The 23377-nt window shown below is 34.1% G+C and overlaps 2 protein-coding genes across 4 annotated transcripts; one reads left to right on the top strand and one right to left on the bottom strand.

Annotated features, from left to right (window-relative positions):
- Positions 1-6013: 6013 nt before the first annotated feature.
- Positions 6014-8627, top strand: LOC104241837 (cationic amino acid transporter 1-like). Of its 3 annotated transcripts, none has more exons than XM_070167546.1 (2): positions 6014-6119; positions 6716-8627. In XM_070167546.1, exon 2 carries the CDS (start codon positions 6719-6721, stop codon positions 8504-8506), a length of 1788 nt encoding a protein of 595 aa, XP_070023647.1. In that variant the 5' UTR covers positions 6014-6119; positions 6716-6718; the 3' UTR covers positions 8507-8627. The 3 variants fall into 3 exon arrangements, with proteins under 3 accessions (XP_070023647.1, XP_009795094.1, XP_070023646.1); XM_009796792.2 differs by having other exon boundaries at positions 6713-8627; XM_070167545.1 differs by lacking the exon at positions 6014-6119 and adding an exon at positions 6524-6603 and having other exon boundaries at positions 6713-8627.
- A 2282-nt stretch (positions 8628-10909) lies between these two features.
- Positions 10910-13551, bottom strand: LOC104241838 (protein KTI12 homolog). The gene is made up of 2 exons (XM_009796793.2): positions 13321-13551; positions 10910-12234 (listed from the first exon to the last, which is right to left on the bottom strand). Exon 2 carries the CDS (start codon positions 12232-12234, stop codon positions 11326-11328), a length of 909 nt encoding a protein of 302 aa, XP_009795095.1. The 5' UTR covers positions 13321-13551; the 3' UTR covers positions 10910-11325.
- Positions 13552-23377: the final 9826 nt, after the last annotated feature.

Below are 23377 nucleotides of genomic sequence, written 5' to 3'. Positions count from 1 at the left end.
GAATCTTACTTCTGTTAATTATTTTTTTTATGCTACGGCATTATTTTTTTCAAAAAGGTATTGTACTTGTAGTTACTATTTTATCCATTATAAAGTGTACTAACGAAGGGTAAAAGGATACGCGCAATGCGTGTACCTTGTCTTAATAAATATATATTTGTGAAAAATTACATAAATAATACGTACTATATTAACAAATAACGTTTGAGTTATAAAATAAAAGTTTAAAAGTGAGTTCCTAAAAATGACGAGTATTAATCATATTTAACTAACTCAACAAATAAAGAAACAATGACAATAGAAGTCCTCAATCATCTTACTCAATATTTGGTCCAGCTTTATAATTTCATTAGTACAATTTTACAAGTTATCGTGCTTAAGAGGTTTTTCTTTTTTGAAATCCTTTTGAAAAGTATATACTCTCAAGTTTATTTTAGAAAATACAAACGGAATCAGTTAACTGACAAATGTATTTTTTTCAGAAACAAAATGTAAAATATCTATTTCTTTAATAAAAAAAGTACTATAAAAATTATAATTTAACCCAAGAAAAGGAAATAAATTATGAGGATTTGACCAAACAAGCTGTATGTTTGCGAGATAAGGGTGTCGAACATTATCAAGGAGATTAAAGTCGTATATTCAATTAGAAAAATCTCTTATACAACATTAAGGTGCAGATCTAGACAACATATTTTAGATCTGTAGCAATTATTATTGACATCCATATTCCAAAATTATAAATTCTTAGTTACGTCCATATTCCTAGCATCTCCAATAATGAGGCCAATTTATTTCTCTCTCTCTTCTTCTTCTTCTTTTTTAATATAGTTTTGAACCATGCACTTTATCAATTGTACCTTGTTATATCTTTATAAACGATTACTTTTTAGTAAATAGTTAAGTCTTATGTTTCTAATTTTATGTTAAAAAAATTCGTTAGATCTTTTTGCAAAAGTTCACAGAAATTAAACGTGCTAAGCACTGATATTTCTCATGTAATATACATAAAAAAGTTTATAATATAAATATAGTACTTATAAAAAATTACAAGAATATTATTTAATTTGTAATTACAGACTTGAATTGATAGCTAGGTAGAAACTACGTGAACATTTGTCACTGCAAAATTCATGAAATCATTTATTATAAAAAAAAACTACCCGAACAATCTAAGATTTAGAAAGTTTATCTCAAATATTGTTTTCCTTTTTTAACTACAATAAATTTGACTTGTTTATTAGGATATTAATGGGTCTCCTAGTTATTGTCTTATTATTTTTTCTTTTTAACCAACGAAAAAATTTGACGGTGGCCTCTTTGTAGTATTAAGGATAGTAATTAAAGAAGGAGAATCTTCTGTTAATTATTTTTTTCAAAAAGGTGTTGTATTTGTAGTTACTATTTTATCCATTATAACTTGTACTAACGAAGGGTAAAAAAGACGAACGACATTTCGTTAAGGGTTTTTTTCAAAAAGGTATTGTATTTGTAGTTACTATTTTGTCCATTAAAGTGTACAAACGAAGGATAAAAAAGACGAACGACATTTCGCTAAGGGTTTTCGTGCTTTTAATATAGTATAATATAGATAGATAAATAAATATTATTAGATAATTTCACCTCAATTGTTCGTTACCGGGAAGAAAATCTGTTTAGTGATGTTCGCTTGTGAATATTTTTGGAAAAGTTTGAAATTCTTTTCCAAAATAGAGCCCAAAGCTAGTCGATCAATGAACAACATCATCATATGCTTTTACACAAATCAAATACAAACAGCAAGTGCACATGCACTTCGCTTTAAAAAGATATATTCATCTACCCCAAAATCTCTGATTTATTAAAAAAAAAATTAGAACTTACCCAAAATTTATAATTTCCGAAGAAATACACAGCTAAAGGGGTTGTTATAGATGAGAGAAAGTCTATCGTCGCCTCTTTTAGGTCAGTTATCGCCGAAAACCGACTTGGTAGAGTGGGTCTATGGCGATTAGAGAGAGAAAATTTAGTTTTTCTAACTAAAATAGCTAACCTCCAAAATTTGATAATGTTAAATTGACCCCCGACCACCCCTTAAGCGATTAAACCATGTCTTAGCAATTTTTTAGCCCAAAAATAAGTGAGAAAGAAAAATGAAGGTCATTTTCTTCAATCAAGATTTCAAAAGGTCTTTTTAGCAATTCTTCTCTTGACTCTTCATGCTTACAGCATGCATAAGTCATATATAGAAGTTTATATAAGGAAAGATTTAATATGTAATTTTTTAATTGATTTTAGAATTTAAATTTTAAAAAAATAATTAAATGACTATTTGACTAATGCGAGGTCAATTTATGTAAGGTTAAAAAGATGAATAATATTTCGCTAATTAAAGATTTCATGCTTATAGTATGGATATATATATATTACAAATATCTAACACAATCGTATCACTTCTAAAGTAATTACATTAAATCTTTATATCAAACATCAATTGGTAAACTAATAATTATAATAACTAGCCTGCAATAACAGGTAAGTGATCACGCCCAACTCTAGTCCTAAAAAGGATAAGCAGTCGTTGCAAATATAATCCGGTCTATAAGTCCAAAGTCGAATCCCACAGAGAACTAAGACTTAGCTGCAGTTGTTCAATATTGCTAAGAACCACAAGTCCAAACAATTTCCTAATTATAGAGATTATAATATTTATTTCTAACTAATTAGCTAAAACTATTATAAAGCAGTAAAATTATCAACTAACAATGATGAAATTTGAGACAAAACTAAGGAGGTCTAGAGTTATGATTTTTTCAAATGTTGGAATCCTTCCCACTATGTTCCCAACAATTTCGCCTATGTATTCTCTACTAATCGTGAGCACTTTAGGTGTCGTAATTCTCTCTCGAGCAACTACAACAATTTACTAGACATATTCTTTCAAACTACTCTAGTTGGCTTTATCTAATCGCTCATTATGATCATGTCAAGGCTTTGTTATTTCTAAACCTACCTTTAAACCCGTTGTATTGATTTCTCACATACGTTAGGAGTGACGTTGTTCAACAACCGCCTAAATATGTATCCTTTCTCAAGCAACACATAATAAATAGGCACAGTCAATCGATGATCATTCAATCAACAACAATAAATACGTAGTTGAACAAGTAGAGAAATCCAACGGCTCAATTATATAAAAACATAATAAGAATTTATCCTATAAAAGGTTCCATCAAAACCCTAGATAACAAATTAGCTATTCATAATAGTAAGTAAAACTACAATACTAAAAGTCATAACCAACAATGAAAAAATAGGAAGAGGAAGGAAAAACTTGTAGAAGAATTCTCCGCCTTGCTCCTATTGTGTCTCTGCCTCCTTAGGTCGAATTTGTGTCAAAAGTATGTCCAACCTTTCAAAATAGCATTTTTACATGTATTTATACCAAGTAGGGTCGGGCTGAGAAGAAAATAACTTCTCCGCGCGAAATAGGATACTCACTCCGTAAAATTTGCACTACCGCACTGCATGGGGCGACGCGCCATGTGGGGCGGCAGTGGAAAAGCTCAGATTGTTGATTCTGACAGGCTGCAGAAAATTTCCACAGGCGCGCCGCACCACGCGCCGCGGTAGTGGGAATTTGCGAAAATGCAAAACATGAAAGTTGTAGCCCTTTCAAATAACTTTCTAACTATATATTGTGGAGCCCAAACGGATTTCTGAGTGAAAAGTTATGTGCATTTTACTAGACAATGCATCATATGCCCACTCGATTCTTCGTTTCGTTCTTAACTATCATTCGTCGATCCCCGAACACGATACCGGCTTAATTCCTTGGGCTTTTACTCAGACTTCACAGCTCCAAATCACTTGAATTCATTCCATAACATCTACATAGCTCGGAATCACTCCTATAAGGTATAAAATACACAATTTAATGCAAAACACTAGCGGTAAAGCTCAAACTCAATTAAAGTGCAATACATTAGAGTGTGATAAGCGACTAAAATACGTTATATAGCCTATCATCAGTAAGTTACACCAATAGCATAAAAATCTTAATCCGTTTAGGACTTTACATTGATATATTTCTATATCTGCTCCTGTTTGAGAGTATTCCATATTTTCAAGAACAATCGTTTTATGATGTTTACTTAATTAAGTTCAAAATGACATTATTTCCTTTGTTGAACATCTTGTTCATACACCCAAACAATTGTAAAGATCGTATTATTTTAAATTTTAAAAATAAAGGAAAATGATAATCCATAGAAATTAGAAAGTACAGAATAACTGGTAATTAATTTTTACAACGTTATGTAATACAACAAAATGCAAGTCGTCCAAAATTCAATCTATAGGAGTAAATTTTAAATTCATTTATCGCATGCAAGCTGGCAAATATCCAGAAGGCCTACAATTGTATATTTGCTAGTAATGTGGGGCTATACATCGATATATTTCTATTTCTGTTTCTCTTGGAGATTTTTCCATATTTTCATGGTCTTTTTTATGAGCCTTCGCTGTCAAATTGCTGTCTTTATCAGCCGTTTATTTAAGCTAATTGACTTAGTCATCGATTAATTACTTGCAATACTTTATAAAGGCAAATTCCATTTTCTTTCTCACTAACTTAAATCAGAGGCTACTCCATTTGCTGTAAGTTTAGCTTATTTACCCTTCATTTTATACGGGATGAGCAAATTTAATTCATTCGGCAAGCCAACTCTATCAAAGTAAAGTAACACAATTTATGTGTTATTTGTACATCATGCTCCTTTACAATTTTAAATTTACGAAAATGACCTTTTTAGATGTCTTATGTGTAAACGGCAAATATCTTACGTATAAAAGTAAATCTTCAGTGTGTAAAAAGAAAAATAAGGTCATAAAATTAAAAACAAGGTTGTAAAGAGCCAAAAAAACCAATTGACCCAGAATTTATAGACTATCCATTTCTTCTAATATTGTCCTTTTTTAACCTCTGAAAGCATATCTTACATTTTAACAATCAACATTAACCATTCAATTCTCAAATTCCTAATAAACCTCTTGAAGGTGCAACTAATTTGGAAGTTGAGACTTGAGATAACTTAATTAAGCAGGAGGTCAAAACAATTGAAGTTGATACACTTGACAGGAGCAGTAAATATGTAAAGTGATGAAAACTTCTTGATAAGTAGTACACCCTCTGTTCCAATTTACGTGAATCTGTTTGACTGTGCACGAAGTTTAAGAAAAAATGAAGACTTTTGGAATTTGTGGTCCTAAACAAATCAAAAAGGGACCCAGAGTATTTTTGTGATTATAAAAGCTTCTCATTAAGGGTAGAATTGTAAGTTTAAGCTAAATTGTTTCCAAATTTAGAAAGGGGTCATTCTTTTTGCAACGGACCAAAAAGGAAATAGGTTCACATGAACTGGAACGGAGGGAGTAACATTTTATCCTTTTAGGGGTCATTTGGTAGGGTGTGAATAGTATTAAATAAGGGCTCGTTTGGTAGGGTGTATAAGAATAATGGGTATCAGATGTATTAGTAATGATGGGTTTAGTTATGGTGGGACTAGTTATGCTGGAATTATTTCTTAACGACATTTTGGTAAGTTTTAAAAAGGTAATTCTGTTTTTATACATGCTTATCTATGTATTAAAAACCATTGTATTAATAATGTCATGGTTTGCTATATATATATATATATATATATATAAATACTTATGGTGTATAACTAATAAATGTGTTAGTTATACATAGGTTAAAAACACTACCAAACAAGGGGTTAGTAATACCAAAACTAATCCATATATTATTTTTCCTAATATATCCTTACCAGACGACTCCTTAGTATGGAAAAATAGGAAATTTGCACAATGTAACGGGCACATGACCAAAGTCGTAATCAGTCAAAAAATAGGGACTAAAATTGCTAAGTTTGCCTCCAGCGGGCCCTTTGTCACACAATTTTATATTACTAGAATCTGAATCTCTTAATATAGAACTTTTCATGAACAAGATTCAGTCCGATGTTATTGCTAGCGCCTAGTTTTTCAGCCAATCAAAGAATTCACAAGAATCACTCATCTTCTATAAATATACTACTACACTTTATACTGTTTCTCTTCTATCAATCTTTTCTCACCAGGTATATATCTTTTAATTTCTTCATTCTTTTGTTGTTTCATATAATTGTTCGTCTCTACTATTAACTGAAGAAGTTTGAGGGTGGGGAAGAAACATGATCGTCTTGTTATTACATCTTCTACTGATCTGAGTTATTTTATTGGAATTTTAAAGTATCATCAACTTCGCTTTGACGCCTCTTTCATAGAAATCATGTCCCTAAAATAGCCATCTCGTGCCAAAACAAATTATCATGTAAAATAATACATACATGTTTTACCTATTTTTCTGAGCAAACAAAATACTACTAGCCATTGTTTCTCATAAGTGGAATTTAGAATCTGTGGTTTCTTATGTTTACCTATTTTTATTTTTTTCTCATAGTCATATATAAGGTTCTTGCAATGTGACCAGGAGGTCACGGATCCAAGTCGTGGTACGATTGACCCTTGTGGTCCGGGAAGGCTTAGGGCACCGGGCTGCCCTTTTTTTTAGTCATATATAAGGTTCATGCTAGACACATTGAGATCTGACACTGATGATAATATCAGTTTCGTATTGTAATTAAATAGCATTAGAAAATCATTCATACTAAGAAATGATTGAAATATGCAGAAGAAAATGGGAAGAGAGTCAGAATTAAGAAGAAGAATATGTTCACGCACAAAAGAAGACTTCCTTCCAGAGGAGTCATTCAAGAGCTGGGAGAACTACGTGAAGGCGCTGAAGCAAACCCCGAGTAGATTGATGGACAGGGTGCTGACACGGTCCAAAGACGAAGCGGAGGTGGAAGTAAAGTCAAGGAGCCAACATGAGATGAAGAAGACACTTTCGTGGTGGGACTTGATATGGTTTGGAATGGGTGCAGTGATTGGTGCTGGGATTTTTGTGCTAACTGGTCTTGAAGCAAGTCAAGATGCAGGCCCTGCTGTTGTTCTCTCATATGTCGTTTCTGGCGTCTCTGCTTTGCTCTCTGTTTTCTGCTATACTGAGTTTGCTGTTGAGATTCCTGTCGCAGGTGGTTCATTTGCTTACTTGAGGGTGGAGCTTGGTGACTTTGTGGCCTTCATTGCTGCTGGTAATATACTCCTAGAATATGTCATAGGTGGTGCTGCAGTTGCTCGTTCTTGGACTTCTTACTTTGCAACTTTACTAAACTACCAGCCTGACAAATTCCTTATCAAGGTGAACACTTTAGCAGATGGCTACAACCAACTTGATCCTCTTGCTGTTGGGGTTTGCATTATCATCTGTTTCATTGCAATTCTTAGCACAAAGGGTTCTTCTCGTCTCAATTATGTCGCCTCAATCATTCACATCATCGTGATCTTTTTCATCATCATCTGTGGCCTTATCAAGTCAGATACTAAGAACTATACACCCTTTACGCCATTTGGTGCACGCGGTATCTTCAAAGCCTCTGCAGTTCTATTCTTTGCTTATGTTGGCTTTGATGCAGTTTCTACCATGGCTGAGGAAACTAAGGATCCCGGTAGAGACATCCCCATTGGCTTAGTTGGTTCTATGGTGATCACCACAACTTTGTACTGTTTATTGGCCATTACTCTGTGCCTTATGCAGCCTTATCAAAACATTGATCCTCATGCTCCATTTTCTGTGGCATTTAAAAATGTGGGGTGGAGTTGGGCGCAATACATAGTGGCTGCGGGGGCGTTGAAAGGAATGACATCAGTGTTGTTAGTTAGTGCTGTTGGTCAAGCTCGTTACTTAACTCACATTGCCAGAACTCATATGATGCCACCTTGGTTTTCATATGTAGATGGCAAGACTGGAACACCAGTTAATGCAACAGCAGTTATGACAGCTGCAACTGCTATCATTGCCTTCTTTACAAAACTTGACATTTTATCTAATCTTCTCTCAATTTCCACCCTCTTCATCTTCATGCTTGTGGCACTAGCTCTGCTTGTTCGTCGTTACTATGTGAGTGGAGTGACCACAAATGCAAACCGTAACAAGCTCATTGCTTGTCTACTGGTCATCCTCGCTTCATCAGCCGCAACAGCTGCTTATTGGGGACTAAGTGACAAGGGATGGATTGTCTACTGTATTACTGTGCCAATATGGTTCTTGGCAACACTGGGGATTTGGCTTTTCGTTCCTCAAGCACATGATCCAAAGCTTTGGGGTGTACCTTTGGTTCCATGGCTACCTTCAGCCTCAATTGCTATTAACATATTCCTTCTAGGGTCAATTGACAAGGATTCATTCATTAGGTTTGCTGCATGGACTGGTTTTCTTTTGGTGTATTACATCTTTTTTGGACTCCATGCTTCCTATGACACTGCAAAGGAGTTTGAAAAGAGCAAAGAGTGGAAGAATCTTGAAGATGGAAATGGGACATTGCCTACAAGCAAAAATGCTCCTACTAAATCTGATAATAATTGATAATGCTATTTTTCATGTTTTACAGTTGTGTGTCTCCCCCTTCCCCACCCCTATTCCTAAGGTGATGCGACTAGTCCTTTGTACAGAAACTTAAATGGCAATTATTCATATTATTGTCCCAGTAATTTGCGAAGAATGCAATTTACTTGCAAATGATGTTAATCGCGTTTTAGTAGATTTCTTCATGACAGCAAAATTACATACTTTCTGGAAATTCAAGTCTGCTGAACCTATATGCACTTGTGCAAGTATCTTTAGTGATTCTGGAAAAAAATTTAGTACCATCACTGTGTGACACACCAATATCACTTCCATTTCTTTTTTACAAGATTGGGTAATAAATTCAAATGAGTGAGCACACCTACTATCTCGTGATTGTGAAGCAATAATTTTGGGAAAGAGAACTGAAAGCATATGCAGAATTACAAGCCTAGAAGGTAATAAAACTTTGGAACTTCAATCCAGTTGCTAAACAGTGTAAAGGGAAGAAAAGTAAGCGTTCCAATCATATTAATGAAGACAAACCTGATGAGATTACTACCTTCTTTTTTTGATAAATAGATTAATACTTATTTCATAATGCCATGGGTTAGGACTTATCATTGTTCAACTGACTGCAAGAATATCTGCAGGTAAAAAGGCACACAGATCATTAGTAAGAAAAGCTGCAATGGCAGACTACACATTTCATCATCAGGCTGCGATGTGTTTCTAAATATTACGCCCCAGAAAACTATTCCAAGAATGATCTGAATGCGACCCATCACGGGGACCATGCATGATGACATGACCTCTTGCTCCAAAGTTGCATGGAAGGTCTATCATCTGGATTTGCATCTAGCAGCTATTTCTAGAATTGCTTCTACTGTCTCTACGTCTGCATCTGTGCACCTCTCATTTAGAATGTCTTCCATTCTATTCTTCCTCAGCAAGGTATTCATCCAACCAACTACATTTAGGGCTCCCGCTTCACGAAAGATGGATATGTAGGCCTTTTCCCTGTCACATGCAGGACGAAGAGCTATTTTCAGAGTTCAGCAACCGATCATATCCACACGTTCATGCAAGAAACCGACCAAGCTTCGCATGGTCAAATAATCATAGATGAGAAGCCTTGCAGTAGGAAGCCTCGAAGGTTGACCAAAATTAATGTGTTTGATGCTACCAAGATTCCAACTCTCTCAAAGACTTGATCATAGCTTTCACGAGTCTGGTCAATTCATTTAACAGCAAATGTTCCGCAATCATTAACTATCCGATACTCATACCGAACCCTCCTGCCCCAACAACATCATCCTCATCAAGGTATATGGCTCTGAGTACAGCATAACTGCCAATCTCATTAGGAATCACGGGCATGCATACTGTTTTCATCAAGTGCCAATCTCTGCAATCTGGTGAGCTTACCGATGCTGGAAGATATAATTTCTATGCATATACGGGAAGCTGACAGCTTGAACTCTCTGGTCACTGGGATGGCAAGAAATGCAGGTCCACCCACAAGGTGACTTATCCGAATTATTCCAAACGGTTTCATTTCCAACAACGTAAAAACCATCTGGGATGAGAGAAAGAGAGCTTTTACTGAAAATGGTCGTTGTAAAGAGAGCTAAGAAGATCAAAATCCGCACACCCATTTCGATTTCTTGAGCCAAATCGTAGATTTGAGCTTGGTATTCACTGCGGAAGAGTAGTCCTACTCCTCAAGTTCAAGACAAACCTGCCGTTCGGCCATAGATTTTGACAACTTTTGTTCATGGAATATGATCAGTTTTTTAAACAATATTGAATTTTTTTTTTCAAGTTCCAAAAATCTAGTTTAGAACAGTTTTTGGGTGAAATTTTTTCTTGCACTTACAAAACTTCAAAAAAACTTCAAATAAAATACATGTCCAAACACAATTTCAACTTCCAAAAATTATTTTTCAATACAACCTCAAAAACTCTTTATTTCAAGTTTTAACCAAATCATTGTCCAAACGCCAGCTAAGTGTCAAGTGCTAAGTGGTGTAGTAGCAAGTTCACCAACCAAGACAAATCTTGAAAGAGTAAAGCCATAATGAAGATAATGATGGGGTTTTGATAGAAGAAATTGTGATTATTATAGTTCTTACAAAGAGAAAATCCATAATACTGAAATTTCAAGCACGAAATGAGAAATGTAAGTGTGTGTATTTTAACCATATGGGTTCACCATTATTCTTGCTCAGGTTCATGGGTCCAAAACTTGCGGAAATGCTTTGTAAACAGAAGTCCTCAGCCACCAACTGTACCAGTAGCTAGCTTGGTTTGAAGGTTATGTTTTTTCTCATTATTATTTTAATTGTCATATTCTTTTCAGTCAGCTTAATCCTTGCATACTGGAGAAAAATCTAGCTTAACATAACGTTCAACATATACAACTCTCCAACAAATCAAGGGAAAATGTTATTAACTAGAAAGTTCTATATGTTCTGAATTCGCAGTACAAACATCCATCAGCCGTAATCAAACCATAAGCAACCAAATAGTCTACAGGAATGGCATTTTAGACCCAAGGAAAAAGGGTCATCCAAGACCAAAAATGTAGAGGTGAAAAGGGCTATTTTAACAAAATGAAACAATCTAACTTGGAAAACAAATGCAGCAATTCTAAATGAATGACCAAATCTCACAGTTATTTTCGGTGGAAGATGAACATATACTACTATGGTAAAGCAGTAAAGCTCCATGAACTGAAGTCCTCTCACCATCATTTGCAGGAATACAGTATGTCTCTCTCACTACTATATACAATCAATGTTAAGGCACCTATCTGCATTCATACGAACCGTAATTCTTCAACCACTTGCTAGTTCTCTGTTTAAGTAATCAACAAACATCCTTTTTGCACTATCAGCATCTGAAGGAGGGGGTGGCCCGCTCAAGCTTGTCTGTCCAGCAAGCTTGATGAAAGTTCTTCGTAGCCTACGCAGCTCTGGCAAGCTAACAGATCTCGAGATATCTACAGTAGGTAATCCTGGACCAAGAGATACACCATTGAGAGGACCCCCAAGAGCATGGGACTGAGCTTCCACAATAGCATTTGTAACTTCTTGCGTCGCCCTGTCCATCTCATATAAAGAATTTGCCTCAGAACCACGTGCACTTTGTGTTGCAATGGTTGGCTGTAGAATCTTAACATCCCTTGTTTTAGAGTCCACTTTTTTTGTTAGATAGCTAACAGCATCAACTATAGCTGTAGACAATTTATCAATTCCATCTTTAGCTGGCCATAGCTCAAATAAGGGAGAATCCCATCTATTTTTGCTATCTGGTCTTTCAAATCTTCTTACAAGATCCTCAAATATATTATCATCATAAGATAGTTCTCCTCTCTCGCGACGTTCTCCGTTCCATATTCTACAAGATTCCTCATCAACGTCACAATGGAGGACACAATATCTAATCCCCGCTGCTCTAGCCAAACACCACAATTCATATCTATATCCCTTGATGCTATTCAGAGAATCCACTATAACTATACTGTCCTTTGACAAAGATCTATCAACTTCAGACCTTAATACACCTCTTAAGTTCTTTTCCTCAGTCATGTTCGCATAACTTTGGTTGCGACTAAGATGAAACGAAGTCTCATCAATAGTTCTCACTGACGGCTTTGATTCTGTTTCTTTAAGTGCTTCAGCTAAACAAGCTGCAGCTGTTGATTTCCCGCTACATGGTTGACCACAGATAACAACCAATGCCATCTACGCCAACAAAAAAGAACAAGATATTTAACTTACCAAAGTAGCTTCACCATAAAACAACACTGGAAACTTTTATTTGCAAATTGCAACATTAAGGCAGAGAAATGATAACAAAATTTCAGGAAAGAACGTGTCTTGGGATAATTGACATCAACTCAAAATAATGAGAATGTGAATATTTATAGAGAAAGTGTGCCATAAAGATTATAAGCATAGGAAAGACATGTATGAATGGATCTGCAAATGATTTAATGAGCTTAGTATTAAAATTAATAATCAGGAAGACAATGTTATATAGAGGGTGTTTGGCTAAGCTTATAAGCTGGTCAAACTGGCTTATAAGCATTTTTTGGCTTATCTACGCGTTTGGTAAAATAATAAGTGCTTATAAGTTAAGTGCTTATAAACCAAAAATAAGCCAAAAGCCATAGGTTGGTCTCCCCCAACTTATCAAATTTCAGCTTATAAGCACTTTAGATTTGACCAAGATATTTACTATTCTATCCCTAAAATACTTCTTTTAAAACAAAAATCTTCATATACCCAGTTCTTCAGCTGCTTATTATTAATTTCAACACTTTTATCCAAACATGTAACTGCTTATTTTTTAAATCAGTGCTTTTGAGCACCTAATCCTTATCAGCTACTATAAATTAGCTAAGCCAAACGGGCTCATAGTCTAGTGATAAGAGCGCAGCTTCTAATGTGTGGGTTAGCTTCACAGGATCGAACACTGCTGCAGACAAAAGCTTTGGTATTTAAGCGGAGAAGAGTGGAAGTATCGACCGAGTTTCCGATCCTGCTACAGATAATCTATAACACATAACAACAAAGATGGAAGTCTTCTCGCCCATCAAACCTCTACAATAATTATCAAGTTTGCCTTAATCTCAAATAAATTGGAGTTGGCCGTATGAATTCTAAATATCTATACCGCACTACTCGGACACAATTCATTCCAAATAGCAAATAAATTAGGCTCTCTAGAACTCTAACATCATTGGACTAAGCTTTAATCGCGAATAACTGATCCATCGAACCACTATAAGTCATTAAAAAAAGGAAAAGGAAAATCAGAATGTTTACCTTATGGGTGTTGTCCAAAAGCTTGTGAGAGTGGAGAAGAAAAGTTGGTTAAGTTAAAGAAGAGAAAGTAGAGAATGGGAGAGAGATAGAATTAGGGTTTATGGTGTTGCTTGCCGATGTTCCAACGATGTCTTTGGTAGGCCTTCGCCCTTCTGACGGGTATAGATTTAGGAAAACCCGACCCGAACTCCACTGTTTCAGTGTCGATGGGAACTCAGGCAAGATTCTTTTACTTTTTTTTTTTTTTTGTATTTATTTATAAATAGTTAGGTAGCCCCCGCTTCACAAAGTCAAACATATCTCTTTGTAAATTTAAGGCGTAATGGTTTTCTCGCCATTTAAACGTGTAGGGCTTTTAAAAGCCGATACATGAACTTGCACTTTTCCCATTTAAACATTTCAACTTGATGCAATAGATACTAATAAATACATTTGACCGTTGACTATGCCTATACATGGAAGCGGTGCAGTTGACATGGCTAAATTGTGTGCAAATCACGCTACAAAGGTGCGTGGATTGTATTATTTTTATTAAAAAAATATGAGAATCGAAATAAAATATAAATGAGACCAAAAAAGAAAAGAAAAAAAGAGACCTTTCCCTTTTCCCTTCTCTTTTCCCCTCCCTCCCAGCGTCTGACGTCTTCCCCACCAAAAAAAATCGTCCATGCAGTTTGTTGCATCCATTTTTGCTCTCTTATTCTCTACAATACTTCCTTTTTCTCTCTCTATATATGTAAATTTGCACCTGTATAATTGTATCTATAAATCTTTGTTCTATTTATCTTCATCGGAACTATAACCCGCCACCGACCACCGCCGTTATTTTTTTAACAGTGTTACTTTGACCCACTTTTTTTGGCTTAAGATTCAGTTCAAGATTCTATAATTTTATGCTCATTTGCATATCTAGTGCTGGAGTTATTTCTTTTTATTTTTTTTAGTTTCTTGGGGTTTATTTGATCTGGGTCAGTTGATTTGTTAACTGGTTTTTTCTTAGGGTTTTGGTTGATTTAAGAGTTGATTAATAAGATTTGACTGCTAAAAAGTAAAGCAGAGAAAAGAGTTTACAGGAGAGGTAGCCGACAGTGATAGAGATGCTGGAGATGGTGGTGAAACGGAGGTAATCGAGGGTGTTGAAATTGGCAACAGTCTTAGTAAAAGGTGGGTTTCGATCTATAACTAGGTATTCCGGCTTTGCCAATGTTGTTATGTTTGTGTTCATCTTCCCTATTAGCAGTTACTCTTTTGGCCGGTCGCCGGCGACGGGACGCTAAGATGGTTTTTAATCGGAAAATGCAAGTGTCAGTAGTTGTATATGTTCATCTTTGCTATAATTGTGGGTGACTGATTAATACAGGTGTCAAAAAAAGTGAATGAATGGATGATGTGGCTATGCAAAATATTGAATTAAATCCATGTCAGCAGCAACTGAACAACATACATTATTACAAGTGTTTATTAGTAGCCATTTTTTCAAGTAAAGGTGTTCGAATGGGAAACCCAAGAGTCTATATATCGGCTTTACAAACTGATGCAAGTTTAAGTGGCCAGGAAGCTATTATCTCTTTAAATTTAATTGAGTTCATAAATAAAGTAACTATTATCTCTTTAAATTTAATTGAGTTCGTAAACAAAGTAACTGTTATAAAATAATAAAAGAAGAAGAAAGTATTGCAGAGAAAAGTATAGAGAGAGAATTCTTATTGATTTGGGATGAATAACAATGGAATAGAACCCTTTAATTATAGAAAAAAATGACTTAGCCACTAAGTAACAAACCCTAAAATCTCTCTAAAATATAGACATTCACCATAAATAAAATATTATTTATAACACTCCCCCTTGAATGTCTATTTACCAGATAATGTGCCTCGTTAAAACCTTAACTAAAATAAAACCCAGTGAAAAAAAATTCTAGAGAAAGAAAAAGAGTACACATGTTTAGAAATAGACCTTTTGATTGCCTCGTTAAAACCTTGCAAGGAAAATCTAGTGGGACAAAACTTTGTAAGGAAAAAAGAGTACAGGGCGTATTAACTCCCCTGATGAGAGCATCAATTCACATCCTTGAGCCTTCGCATTCCAATCTTGTGCACTATCTTCAAAAGATCGTTGGTAGAGATTTGATAAACAAATTAGCCATATTAACTTGAACGAATTTGTTTCACCTTGAAATCATCATCCCTGATAGATGTATTATCTTCATATGATCTTGTTGGAATCGTCATTTCAATATCTTCACATACGGGCAAAAACTCTTGCTATCATATTAACATGCGTATAGTTATAACAAGATACATTTGTACACAAATTGCACTGAGGATGTGTTACTTAAATATCAAGAATTATATATGCTCTAAGCAATTTAAATCTTTCAGGGATTGCCATATATATAAGTTAAGTCCTATAAGCCAAATGAATGGACTTTAGATGCACATCGACTTTTATGTCATGCAAGACATATAAGATAGATAAAGGTGATTACACACACCATTGACTTTATACTTTCAAGCTTTTGAACTGCAGGTCCAAAACTATACGTCTTTCATATGAAACAAATTCTATTCGAATTTTGTCTCTTCCATTTGGCCAATATTTTTGTGTCTATATTCGACAGACTTGAGATCCTCATCTATACTTAGCGCTATTATAGATGTCGTCGACGAACAATTTATATCGGTACCAACCTCCTTATTTTTCATAAAGACATAACATAGAGATCTTTTCATTCATATATTCAGGTACCTGAATCTCTCATGAGATTTTATGAAGTGTTAGGTCATGTGATCTTCTAGATCACTTGCTTCCTTTATTATGATCATTTTCTCATCTTCTTTATCAAGAAGTTTATTTGAAACCGATTTGTCTATATGCTTTAAGCGTACCATATATAGACTTTTTTCTTCTAGGACTTATTCTAATAGGAGCATTTGTAGTGAGAATATAGTTACTTTCTTTGAGGCAGCAAATGCGTCTGTCATGCTTTGCAATATACTGCAGATGAATTATCTTTTTATGAACTTCAAGTTCATATTATCTTATTCGAGGATCTAGATGTACAAATGATAATTCATTTCACGTAACGTTTTCTCAAATGTTTATCTTATCTCCCCCTCATGTTAGAAAAACTAACTTGCTTCCTTAAGTTTGGAAACCTACATTTGTGCGTTATGATGTTAATTAAAATATACACCGCACATCAATAATAATAAGATGAGATTATTCGGTTCCTGACCCTGAACCACTTGTGAAGAGAGAATATAATATACTTTCGTATATAACGTATATCAAACTGATATAGATAACTCTGTTCTCATAAGCAATAGTTTAGGTATTAAGTGGAGGCACTCAATAAATCATTTTGCTAAACCAACTGTGATGTAAACCATCTTATCAAGATGAATGGTCTTGAATAGAAAATCTGGAAATTAAGCTCGAAATTAAATTATTGAGCAAGTTACTTCGCAAAACACCATGTTGCGGGTTAATAATAATAGCACATGTTATCATCTCATAGATGCATCTTATGTGGTATATATCGCAGATGAATGGGCCCATATTTACCTTCGATATTTTCAGCATTCATGGGATTCAATCCCAATTTTAATTGGTCTATTAATTAATAAGAACAGAGAATTCGTAAAGAACTTTCCAGTTCTTTAATATTTATCCATGTGAATTCTCTATTATTTTTGCACATCATACTTAAATTAACATGGCTAAACCAGTTATACAAACTGTATAAATTATTAATATTGATAAACTTTAGGTTTACACCATGACGTGTGCAATTATCAATAAAATTCAAGTTTATTATGATATGGATTTTTATATCAATAAACTTCTACTTTATTGTGGTATTGTGTGTGTATGTGTGTATATATATATATATATATATATATATATAAGTAACTCACATGTTTACAGGAGAGAGATTTTCCTTTCGGAAAACCCGAAAAAGTTTACTGGACTTGGGAATTAAAAACATGCACACATAAGCATAAGGATTTATTTATTTTACAGGTTTGAGGTAGGAACTGCTAAGGCATTCATAAGGAAATATTTTACAAAGGTATTATGTTATTACTAATGCTGTCTAAAGTAATATATATTATTTGGTGATGGAAACTTATGTATTTAGTTAAAATATGTTATTTCATTAACTTATTGGTCCGAAAATCTTCTAGCTCTGATACTAAAGAAAGACAAATTAAAGATAGACTTATAATCTTCTTCTTAGATGGTATGATTGATGATATGATAGTATTAAAATTATCAAATGCAGTTGTTTTCTGTATATGTCTGAATAAATTATATTATTTTGTTCTAGGTATATAGACTTCAAACATTTCCAGAAATCTTTCTTGTCTAGCCTTGTAGGGTACTTCATTGAGCCCCATCTTCACATGGCTTGAGCAGAGATTCCCTTAGTATTTGTAACTATTTCTTCCACTCAAAAATTCTTGTCTGGTAGCACTACCTTTTGTCACATCTTCTATTCAACTTGTCTTGTAGCTCTTCTTTTTATCACATCTTCTTTTCTTTATGTCACTTCTTCTTTTTGAATTATCTCCCACATTATTTCTCTTGATTTTTCTTGTCTTTGTTGCTCTCAATTGCTTCTGACTGAGACCTTGCTCTCTATATATATCTGTGCAGTACAATTCTTGGAGAATAAAGCGGGTAGCTTTTCACATATATATTATCCCGCTACAAGTTGTAGTAATAGAAGATATTAAATCTTTCCTTTATTTTTAGTCTCAATATAACCAACCGGTTTTGCGAATATTTTAGAAACTAAATAAGTTTCTTTGAGACTTACTACGTAATAATACCTTATCGATAATTAATTTTATTTCTCCAAAATAGTATAATTGGCTCTTCTAGAGCTTTCAATTAATTTTGAACTACCAAATATTCATCAACAACCATATGGTGAATATCTTTTTCAAGGAGAAAGTTAGACCATTATAGTTATGGTCAAAATCATTATAGGCAAGATATGTTATTTTCATTACTTATGCCCTGTAATAATAATATTGCAATAATACTATGGGCATAATCACAATAGGTATGTTATCAATGACCATTCATGCTATAATAATGACATTATTTTCTTATTTCATCTCAAACCTCTTCTTAGAGGTGAGTGTGGTATATTCACTACCACTAGCACATTCATATTTTTCCAATAATGAATATATATTCATAAATCAGATATTGTCACATTCACATCTGGACCATAGTCATCTATATATGCTTTATGAAATATCATGTCAAATCGATGATGAACATTAATTTCACAGAGTGAAGACTTATTATTCTCATTACCACAATAATGACGATTATAATTTCGTCTATTGCCCCGTCCATACACATTGATACTTTCATGATAATAATTTTGACTTCTTTCAGACCTATTACATATTGCTACCACATTCTCTTAAGAGAATGAGAATGAAGCAAATTCAATGGGATGAGTTTTCACTTCTTGTGCCCACAATCATACATGAATTTGATCATAGCAAGACATAAAAATTTTACCACTTCGGGTGGTTATAATTTCTTATGAATTCTATTAGAGTTATAATCAAAATTTATTGTCTTCGCTTGTATTTAAAATCAAATTATAGAATTTTTCAAGGATTTAAAAGAGAAAAATAAGGTAAAATACTTACCTTAAATCCATAATTTAATCATGAAGGAAGTTCATAGAAGAATTGACAATCATTATGCTCAATCCCGAAGCTTCTACTCAATTGGTTGAAATCTCGTGCTGATAACGTGTTATAAAACAATAAAAAACGAAGATGAGTATTGAAGAGAAAAGTATAAAGAGAGAGAGAGAGAAAGAGAGAGAGAGAGAATTCTTATTGATTTTGGATAAATTACAACGGAATAGAACCTTCTATTTATAGGAGAAATATGACTTAACCACCAAGTAACAAACCCTAAAATCTCTCTAAAATATAGACATTCACCATAAATAAAATACTATTTATAACAATAACTATTAAAAAAATATTTTTTTATCACTGAGTATATTTGGAAGTAATTATAATTCACAATTAGAGACTGATCTCAAATAAAATAGATAATATTAGTCTAAGAAAAGTGCCATATTACGTCTTCTATGATGAGAAATACTATATACATTTAAAGTCATACCAACAATACCTCTATTACTTGAAAAATTCATTCACATCGTACCATTTAAATCAAAATAGAGTATATATATTGCTGGTGAATGGTTAAGTATGTTAAATATGGTCTATTCTTTGTAATCTACAAAACAAATAATTTAACTATAGTAAGCAGAAATAACAATTAATTAAAAAAAGTAATTAGTGAGTGATTAGAATTTAAAAGTGTCACGATCGAAAATTCCATCGAAGCCATGATGGCGCCTAACATCGTTTGCTGGGCAAACCAGCAATAAATATGCGAAAATAAACCTCAACATGATAAGAAATCGTCTCAAATAGCGGAATAACATAAATAAATAAAGTCATGATGATAATACAATTGAATTCACCCCAAAATCTGGTGTAACTAAGTGTCACGACCCAAACCAACCTGTCGTCGTGATGACGCCTATCATAGAACTAGGCAAGCCAGCTACTCAAATATTTTCAACACTCTAAAGCTTTGAAAGATACGGAAGCAGTTAAATTTAAGGAAAACCTTTTAAAGCAGAATACAAAATCATAACTCAATACAAAATCTCTTCCAAAACCGGACGTCACCGAGTACATGAGCATCGACATGAAGATATGGTCTAGTACACCGTCTAAAAAATAGAACTAAAACATAAAATGAAAGATAAAGAGGGAGAGTCAAGGGTCTGCGAATGCCAAGCAGCTACCTCGATAATCTCCGAAAAATCCAAACTCCACAACTCAACAACCGCCATGACTGGAAGCACCTGGATCTGCACATGAGGTGCAGGGTGCAGCGTGAGTACAACCAACTCAATAAGTAACAAATCTAACCTTTGGACTGAAAGTAGTGACGAACTCAGCAGGTACAGTTCAATATAGAAATAACAGTACAGAAATGTAGGCATGTTTTCAAGTTCAATAGTTAAACTCAATGCAAGTAAGATAGATTTGAATGATAAACTTCCCTACATCTAAATACACATGCACATGCTGTATGTGATGCACCACGCTGAAAGCCTCGTATACTCGCGCTTTTAGAATATTCAATCACTCAGCACTGTATATGGTCAATCCAGCCCAAGGAAAATCCATCCTAGATATATATACATCAGTTGACAGTCAGTCACTCAGTACTGGATATGGTCAATCCAGCCCAGGGGAAGATCCATCCCCAAGTATAAATGATTCGAGCAAGATCCATGCCTAGGGAAGATACATCCCTCAATATAAATTAACTGCGCTCACTGGGGTGTGTATAGACTTCGGAGGGGCTCCTTCAGCCCAAGCGCTATAGTAAGCCAGATCCAGGTATAAATCAATAAAACATGTTGCAACGTACAACCCGATCCCATAAATGTCACTCATAAGCAGGCCCTCAGCCTAACTCAGTCATCAATCTCTCCAGTCTCTCTCTCTCCTTTCTCTCTCTCCTTTCTCTCTCTCTCTCTCGGGCTCACAATATCATGAAATAAACCAAAAAAGATGATATGATGTAACAATAAACAGCAATATAGGCTGAGACATGATATGTAATGAATAAATATGACTAAATACAAAATTGCAATATAATCAATAAGTCAACTGCAAGAAATGACCACTATGGGTCCTAACAGTACTAGCATATAGCCTAAACACAATTTCTAGCATGATTGACAGCTTGATTACTTTATCACATAATAAAAACACGAATATCAACAAGATAAATTCACTATACAGTTCCATGGAATCGACCAAGTCACAGTTCTCACGGTGCACACGCACACGCCTCGTCACCTCAACACCAATCTTATAACACATAATTTGGGGTTTCGAACTCTCAAAGCCAAGTTTAAAAATGTTATTTACCTCAATCCGAGCAAATTTCTACTCCAACACACCTTTGCCTCGTGAAACGATCTCAGAATTCCTCGAATCTAGCCACAAATAATGCGATACAATTAACACGAGCTAAAGAAATTAATTCTATAAGGAAATACTAAGTTATTAATCAAAAGTCAACTCAAAAGCTGGCCCGCGGACCCACGACTCAAAATCCGATAAAGTCACAAAACCCGAAGCCCATTCAACCACGAGTCCAACCACAACAAATTTATTAAAATTTGATACCAAATCGCCACCAAAATCCCCAAATCAAACTCTCCAAATCCCTAGCCTCAAATTCCCAAATTTCACCTCAAAACCACACAATATAGATGGGAAAATCAATAGGGAATTAAGATTATTGAATAAAAATGAGCACAAGTGACTTACCTCAAGAAACCCCTCGATGTCATCTTGCTCAAGACATAACTAATCTACAAGCACACCGAAGTCCAGGACTGCAACAACACATGCGTTATGATTACTTCGTAACCCTTATGGGAAGTTTAAATTACTTCGATTGGGCTTCCTCGATTGAGTTATGGTGCAAGGGTCAAGGTGTTCAAAATCTCTTAACCAAAAAGACTGGTGAGGGAGATGAAAAGACTAAAGTATTTTGGGAGAAGATGATGCTCAGTTATAAAGTATCATGTGGTGATCTATTGATTTCAAGTTAATGCCTAACATGACATTTAGTTTGGAAAAAAGCCTGCACTTTATACACTAATGACATATCTCATTTCTATGATGTAATATTGCACATGAAAAACTTGAAGAAACGGAAATTATGATATCTACTTACTTGGGACAAGTACGTACAATCATAAAGAATTTGAGTAGTTGATGCCAATTCTACTGGTGTTGAAAAGTAGCAAGAGTAACAACATACAAACAGAGAGACTCTAAAAGACTCGAGTGGATTTTCTGATGGCTATAAATTATGGACGATCAAGGAAGAGAAAAGTGCAATACAGATGTCTACATGTTGGGACATAGACCAATTTTAACAAAGGGTGATTTACAATGAAATGATGGATTTACCCTTGATTGTCCAAGGGATTTTTACTTATTATATAGTTAATTATAGTTAAAATTTTAAGAGAAGCATGTGAACTTTGGTGTTTAATTTCTAGCTATGGAACATATATATAAACATACACCAATGACATGTGGAAAAGAAAAAAAAGATCTCTCCTTAATTAAATAATTTTATCTAATAAATTTAAAATTTGAAATCAATTGAGACATAAATTAACTTGTACGAAAATTAACTTAGAATTAAAATCCTGTAATTAATCATTTAATTTTTATGTTAATAGATTTAAGGATTTTAGTTATTTTAAAATAAAATAGTGCTTTCACCAAATATACATACAAGTGCTTATTTCCAGCATTATCACTTTTAACCAAGCATGTAACTGCTTCTATTCAATACTTCAAAATTTCTTTTAACCCTAAGTGATCTTAAAATTCAGTTCCAGCACTGCAAAGTTTAGATTACCATGTTATGGTTGAACAACAACATGTTGCGGTTTTCTTTATCGTTGGCAAACAAACCATGGTTAGATTAAACTTTTCATTATTTAATGATTAACATAACAAATGAGATGTTCTAATAATAGTGTGATTATGTATTTTGCGATAATTTATAAATAAAGTTATGAAAATTAATCGGATCAATACAAAGAGAAATCGAGATGAATGAAACTATTTTAAAAAGTATAATTTTAATTATACACAATAAAACAATAAAAAATATTGTGATATAAATTTCTCAAGATAACCAACTAAACAAACACCATTCATACTTCCCTATATAAACTAATCAAAAGAGTTGCATGTGTTGATAATTATGCGTGTGGTGCATCTAGCCATACCTTCTTTCCAAAGGAGTTGTGCGTGAGTAGGGGTACTAATGGATTTCTCCACCTAACTTTGTTTTGGTTAATTAAATACTAAGATCATTCGAATATAAGAAGGATAAAAAGGGGAGATCATTTGAATATTACAGAGGGAAGGTTATAAGAGCGATG

Source organism: Nicotiana sylvestris, chromosome 2 (assembly GCF_000393655.2).
Source record: "Nicotiana sylvestris chromosome 2, ASM39365v2, whole genome shotgun sequence".
Lineage (NCBI taxonomy): Eukaryota > Viridiplantae > Streptophyta > Magnoliopsida > Solanales > Solanaceae > Nicotiana > Nicotiana sylvestris.
The sequence above is the reverse complement of the archived record's forward strand: the minus strand, read 5'-3'. Positions and strand labels throughout refer to the sequence as shown.